General features: G+C 42.3%; 1 protein-coding gene across 1 annotated transcript in view; it reads right to left on the bottom strand.

Annotated features, from left to right (window-relative positions):
* The window catches only part of LRRC1 (leucine rich repeat containing 1), a 115,520-nt gene that overhangs the window by 4,125 nt on the left and 97,481 nt on the right, over nucleotides 1-13,914 (bottom strand). Inside the window, exons 11-12 of the mRNA XM_019537540.1 lie at nucleotides 4,693-4,808; nucleotides 2,004-2,176 (exon numbers count right to left, since the gene is read on the bottom strand). Coding sequence (XP_019393085.1) covers nucleotides 2,004-2,176; nucleotides 4,693-4,808 — 289 coding nt within the window. The remainder of the gene's footprint in view (nucleotides 1-2,003; nucleotides 2,177-4,692; nucleotides 4,809-13,914) is intronic.

Below are 13,914 nucleotides of genomic sequence, written 5' to 3'. Positions count from 1 at the left end.
GCATAGAGGGGGAGCAAGACCTCTCTGGACCTGTTAGTGATGCCCCTGTTGATGCAGGACAGGGTGCAGTTGGCTCTGCCTATTGCTTCGTCGCATTGGCAACTCATATTCATCCTGGAGTCAATCATGACTCCAGCATCTCTCTGTGGTGCCAAGAGGGTCAGCCCCTAACCTATAACCATAATGCTGGTTCCCTCTCCCCAGGTGCAGCACTCTGCATTTGTCCTTGTTGCACAGCATCCTGTTCAGATCTGCCCACTCCTCTAACCTATCCAGGTCTGCCTGGATGCGGTCCCTGCCTGGCGGTGTATTCACTTTACCCCACGGGTGGTATCATCAGTGAACTTGAACAGGGTGCTCGCCACACCCTCATCCAGGTCGCTAATGAAGAAAAGGAGAAAAACATGGGAAACAGTGGGTTTCCCATTACAGACTAGCAGAATTCCAGCCTGAAAGGAGCTGGGAGGAGCAGGAGGAGGGCAGTCAGGCATGATGCGCCAGGTGCACATGTGCACATACACATACACATGGCCGCCAGGCAGCCTGGAGAGCAGCTCCGAGAGGTAACTCTGGCGGGGGAGGTTTGAAGATCCCATAGTGAGGGATGGAGGGAGTTGGGCAGGGGTGGGGCTGGGGCTTGGGACTCCAGGCTGGAATGCACAGCCACAGGGCCTGGGTAGGGAGTGGGATGGAGCCACGGGTGGCAGGAAAGGGGCTGGCTCCCCTCTACTGGACGCACTTCCTGGAGGACATATGCCCCCCAGATTTTCATGTGGGGAGGGGACAGGCTGCCTGCTCCAGGCTCGGGGTTCCCCATCTGCTGTCCTCCCCCCGGGGCCTCCACAGCCCAGCAGGCAGGACCCAGAGCAGCAGGACAGAGTCAGGGAGGGAAGGTCAGTGCCACCACCACTACAAGCCCTGCACTGTCATGGAAAAGCATCCCCTGCCCGCCTGACAAGAGCTGGGATGGCGACACAGAGTTGTGCCCTCAACTGCTGCGGGTGGGCAGGGGAAGCCTCGCCATGGAGGCACAGAGCTCCCAGTGGAGTTCACCCAAAATACTAATATATAGCTAGCATCTTTTAATGATACATGAGTATTCAAACTTAAGTGGTAACACAGCAAACATTGCAAAGGATTCTAAAATTTCACCTAAGACCCGAAGACACTTATTATACATGCTGCAGCTCAAATATTAGCTTGGTTTGAGGTTGAAGGAACAAACTAAAGGAGTTAACAATTTAATCCACTTCCTCTCAAACTTTCATCTATTCTTTTAGTAGCATTATTGTAGTTGTAGCCCAAGGAATATGCGAGAGGCAAGATTTATTAATAACCTCTACTGACCCAACTATTTAGTCAGAAGAGATCTTTAGACAAGGTTCTGGATACAAAATGCTCCTGGGTCATTTTGTGTCAAAAACAAGTCTAACATCTCTCCAAACTACATAGTTCAATAAAAGATATAATCTAATCTTTTAGCAGTTACTGTGCAGTATTTCCATTTGAAAGGGACCCTACTACCACTGATAGGTCATATTCTAGAAACTACGTCTATTCATTATGGCATCAGCTATTTATTATTATTTTTATTATTATCTTTTTAAGAAAAATTAAAAACTTTCAACTCCATTCCATAGTCACGTGCCTGTTTTTCGGTGCATACCTACTGTGCACATGTAATCTCTATTACTGAATCTTTTTGCATATCTGGGATATATGATTAGATATTCAGTGTTTTAGACCATATTTTATTGTCTTCATATTTTCAGTAAAAAAATATTATTCACGCACTGGAGTTAATTATAAGTGCATTACAGTAGAAATCAGTAAGAAAAGCCATTTAGCAAAAAAACTCCAGCCTAAATTTTTGTTCATTTCTTATTACTTCTTTTTAAAAGGGATAAACTGAAAACCTGTTGTATACCTCTAGAAGAAGCCACAATACACTACCCAGAGAAGCCATTTTTGTTTTATATTGGAATAAGTTTAAAAGTGTTTACCTTGGCAACCAGGCTCAGAAGGTATTTGGGGAAGCAATACACATGTTAAAATCTTTTCTCCTGTTTCAGGGTCTGTGTCAGTCTGGAACGTCAGCAAAGGCTGGGACTGGTTATCAGACAACCACAAAGCCTTTAGCTTTAAGGTAGTCAGTGAAAGAGGAAGATGTGTCAACCTAATTCAGAAAGAAATGAAAGATATGTCAGGTCAGTCTCTAAATGAATTAAATCAACCTGATGCTGTTTCTCCGCCCATACTGCCTACAGATTGCATTATATAAGGAAAAGGAAAAGTGAAAATACAGGTGACTCAGTGCTCCCTGCCTGGTATATTTAGCTGCTTCTCACACTTGGATAGTCATCTCAAGCAAAGAACATCATATTATTGTACTTACAGCGCCTAATGGAATGAGGCCCCAATTCTAGATTGAAACTTTTAGGATCCACCACGATAAAAATACATGATCATCTATACCCAAAACAGCACTGCCCAAATTGATCAGTGAGCCAGACAGGCAGGAGGTTGCACAGGCAGAAGAATATCTACTCTTCTGAAATAAGCAAGAGTAAGCTCCAGCATAATCAACATCCTTTTTTTACTGCTAGTTTTCAGTTAGAGTGAGATTTACTTTATTTCTGTCCCTATGACTACAGCTAGAGGCAAAAGGTGCACTATAAAACAAGCAAGCACATCTATGGCAAAAAATATTAATACTCACTATTTGAAGAAATACTGAGAAATGTCTTATAATTTTTGTCTCCTTTCTGCTAGAATATTTTTACGTCTTCCTGATTAAAACTACAAGGAAATAATTATGTAACTGAAGTGACTATTATCTTCATGATCATAATCTCTAAAAGTACCTACCAATTTGCAGAATGTCTATTTTTTGGGTGTGCCACTTCAGAAACGTGAAGCCTACCTTTCTAGGAAGTCAGGGTGCTTGTCCCTATCAGACTGCTCAGTACGTTAGATAGCTACACACTACTTTTTTGTAACCATCCTACTTCAAAAAACATGCAAGTCTTGTTGTTTGCTAAGATGAACCAGTTTGAACAGTGGTAAAAATATATAGACACAAAAGGAAAGTTACTAGGGGAAAATACATTCCTGATTAGCAGGTTTTTGTGATGGCAACACTAAAATTGCATGTCTATTGGCTCTATGGTCTAACGTACTTATAAATAAGAACCTAGGATATCAGATTAAATAAATAAGACCCTAATTGCTATTTCCAAGTGCAGCATCATCATGCTGTGTTTACCTGTGTCCTACCCCTCCCTGTGTTGTCATTTCTGATTCATGAGAGAAAGCAGATTTCAAAACCAGATTATCTGGGGCCTGTACTGTTTTTCTCCAAATACGGTCTAAAGTTTCTGTACTGATATTATATAACTGTAATAGTCTTAATATCAGCAATTTGAAGGCCAGACTCCTACTTCAGAAGGACTACCTGGTATTCAGGCAAATATTCAATTCACCGTGAAGGCTTCAACTGAAACCAGGATCAATCTGCTTTAAATTTAAGTTCAGAAGCATACTGTAAAAAAATTAGAAACCTTTTTTCCCTATGGATGAAATCATTCAGGAAGTATAATTGTGACTAATTTGCAGCAAAAAGGCTTCCGAAGGTGTTGCCCCACAAAGCTACAATCCACATTGGTTATTTTGGAATTACTATTTGACAGTGGCTTGGCCGAGGGTATAAAAAGCACCCTGTTCAATTTCGCAGATGACACTAAGATGTGGGGAGAAGTGGGCATGCTAGGAGGGAGGAATAGGCTGCAATCGGACCTAGACAGGTTACAGGGGTGGGCGGATGAGAACAGGATGGGATTCAACACTGACAAGTGCAAAGTGATGAAAAGGATCTTGGAGTCATCACTGATGCCAAAATGAACATGGGCCAACAAGGTGGGGATGCAATCAGGAAGGCCAACTGTACCTTGTCATGCATCCACAGATGCATCTCAAGCAGGTCCAAGGAGGTGATCCTCCCGCTCTGTGTGACACTGGTCAGGCCTCAGCTGGAGTACTGCGTCCAGTTCTGGGCGTCGCACTTCAAGAGGAATGTGGACAACATGGAGAGGGTCCAGAGGAGGGCCACTCGCATGATCAGGGGCAGCAGGGCAGGCCTTATGAGGAGAGGCTCAGGGACCTGAACCTGTTCAGCCTCCAGAAGAGAAGGCTGAGGGGGGATCTAGTGCCTGTTACAAACTAGTCAGGGGGGATCAGCAGGCACTGGGGGAACCCCTGTTTCCCCAAGCACTACCAGGAGTGACTAGAAATAATGGTTACAAGCTGGCAGAGGGTAAATTCAGGCTAGATATCAGGAGGCACTATTTCACTGTCAGGGCAGCTAGGATCTGGAACCAACTTCCAAGAGAAGTGGTGCTGGCTCCGACCCTGGGGATCTTTAAGAGGAGGCTAGATGTACACCTTGCTGGGGCTGTTTGACCTCAGTACTCTTTCCTGCCATGGCAGGGGGTCAGACTTGATGATCTGCTCAGGTCCCTTCCAACCCTACCAACTATGAAACTAAGAAGGAGGATTGTATTGGTAAATCTATAATATTTTTACTAATAAAGAAGGAAAAACTTTTGCCACTTTGTTCTCAAACATAAAAGAACATTTCTTTATAGCGTATAAAGAAATACCAGCAAAGGAATATGAAATTATAAAATCTTTTACCTGTTTCCAGCGACATCTAGCACATGAAGCTCAGTGGCTTGTGAAATTTCAGGGGGAATTCGAGATAATTTGTTGTCACGCACAGAAAAGACGTTAAGACTGTAGCAACCCCCAATCTAGATTAAGGAGAGGAAAAAATGTCTATTTTTCTTGCAGAACCACATTAAACAAAGGCAAGCAGACTAAGTTACACAGGATGTTACAAAGCATTCAAGTACTAGTTTTAGTATTTTTAAAAACTTAATGCACCATGATACAATACTCACACACAAAGGTAATTTTTCAGGCTCACTTTTTGCAGCCTTCAAATAATCTCAGCTGAATGTCATTTGGTATGCTATTTTTGTAATCTTTGACCTATCAACTTTTTGCAATCTTGTATTATGTTAGGTGGCTGCTGTAGACCCAGCTCCAGAGCAGGACAAAACTAGAGCCGAGCTGCTATGTCCACAGGGCTGGGTGGCTTGTGCTGTGGGAAAGGAGGCGTGTGGCAAGACCTGCCCAAAGGAGACCACATGGTGGACTGGACGACCTTGGGGGAGATCCAGAAGGGGAAGGGCACATGGGGGAGACCCATGGTGTGATGCTTGGGGGGAGCACAGGGGAAACCTCCATCCTCCCACCATTGCGCACCTTCCCCCCAAACATTTGACTTCTGTGCCGGCTGTGGTCCTGCATACAGCTGCTGCTGCTTCTACCTGGCTCGGGCCACTGGTACTGACTGCTGTGGAGCCAGAGCTGCCACAGAAGACAAGGGGTAGGGGGAGCAGAGGTGGGGCAAGGAGTGTGGAGTATGGGTCTGGCAGCCTGCCCCTGCTATTGCTACTTTCCCTGCCACAGTGGTATAAGAGGGGAAAGCATTTAAGATGACCCTCCAATAGTTAGATTTTATACGTGGAAAATTATAACATTATTTTTCATGCACAGAATAGAATTGTTTGGGGAGTCATCTTAAATTAGAATACTCTTCAGTTTAGGTAAATATGGTAATTAGCATCTCAAAATTGACATTTTCAGCTGTATTAGAAGTTTCCAAAAGTCTAATCTGTATTCACGTTAGCCAACCTAATCCAATTCCCTCTACCTTTGTCTCTATTACTTTTCCCCAGTGTGATCACCTGCCTCTCCTAAACTAAACTTAAATAAAGCACTCCTAGGTGATATACCCAGCACTGACATCTGCAAACTGAGATTTGATGCAGTATGCATTCTCATAAAGATGCATAATTGAAAAATAGCTTTAATTGTGCAAAATCCAATTTCAGTCCTTTCGTTTTGGATCGCAAATATTATTTACATGTATACTGAGGTATTAAACCTAGTAAACAAAGCTTCTTCAAGCAATTGATTTTTTTTTCCTTTCTGAAACTTACTTACCTTGTATTACCTATTTTATACGGCTCAGAAAGCAATACTGCTAATTTTCTATTTGAATAAAACAAGAAAAACCCCTCTCATCCCTTTCCTGTTTAGTCCATGTATCAGAGCAAAATACAAGAAACCTCTTAAAAACTTTTCAGTTGACACTGACTTAAAATTTGACGGCATCAATTATAAGCAAAACCTCTTCTTTGGATTTTTAGTCTTCAAATTTAGACAACTTCTTTAGTTAGTATATATGGATATATAGTTAAGTAACTTAATGCTTTAGCATGTAATTACCCAATTTAGCACTTGATACTTCAAGTTAGCAAATATTTGTGTTGGTTTTATTATCCAGGATGCCCTTTTTAGCAGCTTTCTTCAGAAAACTGAGTTGTTTGTATCATCAATATCAATAGCTAATAGAATTTCTCATTTCTAAGAAATAATATTCTCTCATCACAAACCACACTCAAAGAATCTGCTAAGCTTTGGTTAGGGAACATAAAATCCATCCTGAAATTAACTATTAATGCCAACTGGCTATCACAGCCCATTGTTCCTTGGTCAGGATTAGCACTTAAATTAAAATTTAGTTGTGGACCGAGTCCTTTTCACTTTCCTTTCGATCAAATCCACTTAACCCACACTGCCTAAATTCCCTTTCTTCTTATTTAATCAAGGCCTTAACAACTGTGATTTTGAAAATAACTGGCCAAAAACAAAACAAAACAAACACCACACCTCACCTTCACTTATGTTATGTACCCATTTTGCTAGAAGATACAAGTTTTCTAAATACTGTTAAAGTAGCATTGATTGCATGTACAAACAGTTTAATACAAAAGTTTTTGCTCATTACTTCAAATTATACACTCTTTCCAACATCAAGTGACCATTCACTTAAATTCTTAAATAAGGTGTCTTGATAAATTCACAGCATATGAAGTGCCATCTAGGAAGAAAACAAAATCTATTCAGTGTCTAATCCGTGCATCTAATATGAGCTGTGAGAAAAACAGCTGTGGTTAGTGAACGTTGGATGAGCCGGCAAGTGATGCCTCACTGTACACAAAAGTGTCTGCTTTTCTATGAATGAATTTTTAAGTAATTCAATCTTGGAGCATGGAGATCTGAACAATTTTGCCAAGCAAACAGAACAAGCCATGCAGCCCTGTTGGAAAACCGCAACTAAACTGAACACTTCTATACCTCAGACAATGATAATGCAGCAGTGAAGCCAGCCATCTTAAGGTCATCATGCATTTAAAGCAGATAAATGAAGGGTAAGAGTGCAACTGTGGACCGAATAATACTTACAAGGTTACAAATTTACCTGACTCATAATTTTCCAAGCAGCTAACAATTAAGAAAACATAAAAGACATTTGATTTATTTTTATCTGTGCTGGACAACACTATGCCAAAAAAATGGAGACAGAACATAAATCCCATTTTCCCCTAAACTGTCAAACCTCCAAAGTGCTGCTATCTTTAGTTACTTTACCTTGACTTATTCATCAAAATACACTACGATTTGTAATTTAACTCAGAAGTTGAGACTATTTCCTAGGGTGGGTGGGAGGGAATTGTTACCCAGATAAAATATTGGAATTGGTTTATGAACCATGTTCTTGCGGAATACAGACAGCAAATAACAAGCAGATACTGTTTAGGAAGGTAACATACAAAAAAGATTAAGTAATAAGTTGGGAAAAAAGTATTTAGTACTGTTTCAAAGAGAGACTTGATCCCTCCAATATTGTAGGAGAGCACCAATACCAATGTTTGAAGAACTGAAACATAAATTGGAAACATAAAGGTGAACTGCACATACTATAAATAGCACATGTGAAGAAAAACATGTATGTCACTGTAACAACCTCGAATAATACCATACTGGTAGTGTGTAGCTGGGCTGTGAGTCTTTATCTAACAAAAACCCAGGCATGCAGCTCAAGCCATCATTGGTTTGGAATGGTTTATTATAAATTTACAATCGAGCCATCATACATGCACTAAGTATACATCTATACCTCTATTCCATAAAACAGTTAAGCACAAACTTACTTCAAATGAACTCCATGGCTGCATCCAGATGAGCACAAATATGAGGTATGTGATGCCACAGACCCATCTGCAGCTCCACACTTCGCACATGCAGGTGTTGCCTACACTGCTACCTTGCAGTACTGGGGGGAGGGGGTAACCCTGGAAGATCTCAGGCTCAAACCCCCCCCCAAAAATAATGCCAAAAAAACCCAGGGGCGGTACATATAGTAAAAGTACACACCGCCCAAAACCAGAGCCTGGCCAGCCAGAGCCACACTCCAGCTGCCGGCCAGGCTTGCAGCTGGAGGAGTGCCGTGGCTGAGGGTCCCCGAGGCTCCCAGGACCCCAGGCAAGGCTCCTGGGGCCAGCACAATTGCTCCCCTATCCCACCCAGGATAACCTGGGGCCAGCCTCCCCTATCCCACCCAGGATAACCTGCCATGTGCCAGAGGGCACGTGGCACAGACATTCACTGGGGACAAGTAGCAGTGGCAAAGGTATGCCGCTGCTACTTGTCCCCAGGGAAACTTATGTCTGCACTCATGTGGACACGGCCCATGGGACTGTTCCTAAGCATGAAAATTCAGTGCATGTTAAGTGCTCTGCTGAACTTGGGCATTTCTAGGATACTTAAGATAACTTCACGTCATTTGACTTGTCTATCTTGCTCTACCTTCAAGATCAGCCCTGCTGGACAAACATTTAGTTCCTCCTTACAACCGTTTAAAATAAGTCATTGTTAGTCTTAACGCTGAGGAGTCCTGCAATCGGAAACAGGTTAAGAATAAAAACCAAACAAACTGAAATGCTCATTTGTATTCAGTTTTACTTGGATTAAGATACTGGTGTTAAAGCAAATGTGCTAGATTCTCCTAGTGGAACCTCTTCCCTCATCTTTCTGGATATTACTATGTGGGTCTCCAATCTTTTTGCTCCTTACTTTTTCCCCTCACTCTGTGGGTGACCTTTAAACCCCATTTTTGGGTGGCGTTATGTACTCCCATAATTTAAATGGTCACTTCAACTCCCCCCGACCACTTAGCTGAGGACCAAGTCTTTTCACTTTCCTTTTGATCAAATCAAAAGGGCAGAAGTGGGAAGATCAATCGCACTTTTATTTCTCTACTATGCCTTCACACATTTCATTATCAATTAAAGCTCAATATAGAGAAACACTTTCTTCCTCAATATTCTGTCATTTCCCCCTTCCCTGTCAGTTAATACCGCCTGTCCTACAACCTCAGTCATCCTTAACAGCCTACCACCTTTAACTACCACCTCATTTGCCACGGAGGTCCAAATCCTGCCATTTCTCTCCTCATAATAGAATTCCAAAGCTTCATTTCTCCTCTTCTAACCTCTTACTGCTAAACCTTTTATTCATGTCAGGATCTTTCTGGTCTCAATTCCTAAAGCTTCTGTTTTCCTGATATCCACAGCCCCCAATTTAAATCTAGTTCAACTAAAGCCAATAAAATAACTTTCCTGGCCCATCAATCCTACTACATAACTTCTACTTTCAATGTTTTCAGTGCCCCTCATATTCTATATTGCCTTACTGCAGGTGTGGGAAATGATTTCAGTTGGAGGACCACTTAGCAAACTTTGGTAGGCTGTTGAAGGCCACACAAAAAATCTTTCAGAAGACAGGATTTTAACACATTGTAGATAAAAAACATCATATATTAAAAATCAAACACCTACTATAACTTATTTTCATTTTAATTCAAATAATATTTGTCTCCTGATTTATGTTTTTTGAGTACTGTAAATAGAGGTGATTGAATAATAGATCAAAATAAAAAGTCTAACTTTTATATATAGTGTGGTTGGGGAGGGGCCACCTGTGTGCTAGGTCTTTGGAGCCAGCCAGGGGCGAGGGATGGAGGATCGGGGGACACATGCAGTAAAGTTTGCCTGGGTGGTGTGGTCCCCCCACCCCATCCGTCCCCTGGCTGCCACCAGTGCTCCCTATGGGGCTGCCCCCACCCACTCCCACCTAGGGCAGCCCGCACCATGCTTCCATGCCCACCAACGGCACCACTCCAGCCTTGACAAGCACACACAACTTCTTGGTGGGACTGCTGCCTCTACTACTGCAGCTGCCCTGGTACTGCTCATCCTTCCCCCCCAGTGTCCCCATCTCCTCCTGCCCTTGCTGTGCCACTCTGGGCATCAGGTAGCATGGGAAAGCAGCGGCAGTTGTTGTGGGGATACATGCCAAACACAGGTCTAGCCACATGGGGGTGAAGCTGCAGCTAGGTGGCTCCTGCCCCAGTATGTGGGGCTCCAGCTCCCAGCAGCCTTCCATCCACTCTGTCCACTTTGTGCTATGGGCCAGGCCTGAGGCTGGGGCAGAACCATTTATGGGCATGAGGGGGATGTGGGAAGGATCACAGTGCCGGCTGCTCTGGACAGGGTTCAGCCCTATGTGGAGCACTGCAGGGTCAGCCACAGGCCAGATGCAATCAACTAGCAGCCTGGATCCAGCCCATGGGCCGTATCTTGCCCACCCTTGCCTTAATGCTTTGTATTTGTTTCTGTTCATTTATCTACATTTCTTATTATGCTGCTCCTCTGCTTATTACATCCATCCTGATGTTCTATTAGTTTGCCTCGTTTCACACACCTCTTGATGTACAGAATGGGCTGGTCTGCAAGGTCATTATACTCTCTTCATTTTAATCCTTCTTGAAAGTTTATTTCTGTTGTTTCTGACAACAGAGGCAGTAAGTTATAGACCTTTCAGTTGGAATAATTTAAACAAAGGCGTGAATATAACCATGTGCCTCTTATTTTGCTTGAATGATGCGTCTCCTAACCTAGTCTTTAAGAAATAATGTATTATTTAAGGTAGGGAGAGTTGCAAAATCTGAAGACTTAAAAGGATCCAACTGCATGGTCATTGGAGGAAGGTGACAATCCTACTGCACTGCAAGTAAGTAGAACTTCACCAAAATCTATCAGAAGTTTGTGATAAAATATTTGATGCAACTTAATCATTACTTCCTGAATTAGACTAAGGACCTGTCTGTAGGTCTATTATGATTACCCTTAGTATGTTATTGTATTAATTTGTCAAAATCTGATTTTTTTCTCATTAACATCAAAAGAGAATGTTCAAGTATTAGATACTAATTTAAGCAGAAAATATCACAGCTGTACTTAGGGCTGAATAAAATTAGTGCAATTTAGTGAATAAAAATTTTAGTGCTAAAAAAAACCTAGAAGCTTGTGAGGCATAAATAGGAAATTAAAACGATTTCCTATTTTGCTACAAAAACATCATGGAAACCTAATCAGTTATATTAATTGTCATAACTTAAAACACAAGTTAAAATTATATTTCTTAACCTCAAACCAAAGACTTTACAATTCCTCTGATCACAAGAAGAGAATACGTTTATGTTTCAAAGATGCTTCTTAATTAGCATCAGTAATATCAGCTGTAGCTAAAGGTCCAAGTGGGCTATATGTTAAAAAAAAAAAAACAACCTTCTTACAACCTTGTTCCAGTGTGGCGGGGAGGAAATTAGAAAACATGGAGGAACAAAAGTGTTGATAGAAAGTTCACTAAGATGTTGTTCCCCTGCCCCAAGATTGAAGGTATGATACAGAAAACAACACAGAGAGCATCATTGCTTGCTGCATGCTATGAGATGGAGTGCAGTGGGGGAAGCACCTAATGAAAGCATAGAATCCAGTGCTGATATGGTTGGGCAGGGACAAGAAGGCTGAAGAGCTCTGCAATGGGAAACAGAACTTCCTCCACATTAACTTAGATGCTGTGGTCGAAACCCTGATGCCCTGGCTTCAGCTGCACCCAATTCAGTCTGTCCCCTTTGCCACTCATGAATCCAAGGAGAGAATTACAGTTGAAGGCTTAGGACTCTACTATCCAATTTATGAAATAAAGCAGCAATGCATGCAGACTCATTAAAAAGCATGACTTCTATCTGCAAAGCACCCTAAACAGATGTTTACACCACATCAGATCTGGTACCTTAAGTTTCACTAGCATTCCAACCCCAGGATGGGATTTTACAATTACAGAGTCCCCATGCAGGTCTTTCCAGTTCAAAGACAAATACCTGTGACAATGAACAAGTTTCAACACAACCTCAGGATATGGGATCAAGCCTCAAAAATGCTGAGTAAATGACTTGCCAAATGAGTCAAGTGTTCACCAGCCATTTGATTGCTAAAATTTTCAACATTATTATTTATCATTAGATCCAAAAGAACTCTCAAGTTTCTCCGTAATCCAGAAACCTTATAAAGGAAAGTAAAGCCTGGTTTTACCAGTTTGCATAGAAACAGGTATTTATCATACTGGTTTAACAGGTTCACCTATGTCATGTTCCTAAACAGAAAGCTAAAAAACCCCATAATTCACATGTCACAGAGCTCTATTTCACGAAGACAGGTACAGTTTTTGTTTCAGGAAGAGCAGCTACAGGGGAGAGGGAAATATGTTCAGGCCTGCTCACACAATTTTTTATTCAGACCTCACAAACCTGTTTTCCCAATACCATCCTAATAACCATCTTGGATTAAGTTCATAGGAGAAAAAACAGCAGTTTCTGAAGTGACCACTCTTGGACCTTGTTCCTGGGATTATTTTTCAAAAAGATGACTTGATATGAGAATAAAAGTGAAAGACTGGTGATGAAGATGGCTCACTTTCACCACCAATAGTCCCCAAAAGGATCCTTCATTCTCCTTACCAAATCAGATGGTCTTCAATATTTACAATAGTGCCATTTTCTTCAGCTATTTTCTTCAACATGTATGAGGAAAGGAAGTGGAAGCCAAACTTTCCAGCAAGAGACCAAGTTCATCCTTACCACAAGAAAACTGGTCATTGGCACCACAACCATGGGCAACGGCAACAGTGGTAGTCTGAAGCCACTCTGAACTTGGATAGTTTACACGATAACAAGCCAATAATACCACCTCTGAGGCTTGGCTATAATTCCTCCGCTGATTTTTATATCACCAACATATTCTGATGTGCTCATGTTTTGCTGGAAGCACAAATCAGCCGTTAAGGAGGGTGTTGCATTGAAAAAGGAAACTAAACTATTTATCACCAAACACTTTCACAACTAATGCAAAGATGGGGCAACACTTTCCATATGACCCGCTATCGTTTTGTAGAGGTGAAAGCGAAAGATGCGAGAGAAAGGAGGTTTGTTGCTCAGTCTAAGTATAATGAACTGGGACAGCAAAGAAAATTTTGCATAATTAAGTGGTAGGTTAAGTTATGCCCACTTGTTAACTATATGATATTGAGGGGTAACCAGCATGGGTTCGTGCAAGGCTGATCCTGCCTGACCAACCTGGTCTCCTTCTATGACCAGGTAACAAAGAGCTTAGACGGGAAAGAAGAAGTCGATGTCATCTTCTTGGACTTCCAGAAGGCCATAGACACAGAGTGCCACCCAATTCTGGTGGGCAAGCTGAGGGACTGCGGCACTGACGAATGCACGGTCACATGGGTGGCAAACTGGCTCCAAGGGTGCACCCAGAGGGTAGTGGTGGATAGGTCGATGTCGACCTGGGAGGGTGTGGGCAGCAGGGTCCCCCAGGGCTCAGTCCTTGGGCCGGTGCTGTTCAACATCTTCATTAGCAAACTGGACGAGGGTGTGGAGAGCACCCTGTTCAAGTTCGCTGAAGACACCAAGCTGTGGGGTAAAGTGAATACGCTGGCAGGCAGGGACTGCATCCAGACAGACCTGGATAGGTTAGAGAAGTGGGTGGATCTGAACAGGACGCGGTTCAACAAGGACAAGTGCAGGGTGTTGCA

This window comes from Crocodylus porosus, unplaced genomic scaffold (assembly GCF_001723895.1).
Source record: "Crocodylus porosus isolate Cpor-Errol unplaced genomic scaffold, CroPor_comp1, whole genome shotgun sequence".
NCBI lineage: Eukaryota > Metazoa > Chordata > Crocodylia > Crocodylidae > Crocodylus > Crocodylus porosus.
Note: the sequence above shows the minus strand (reverse complement) of the source record. Positions and strands in the feature narration are given on the sequence as shown.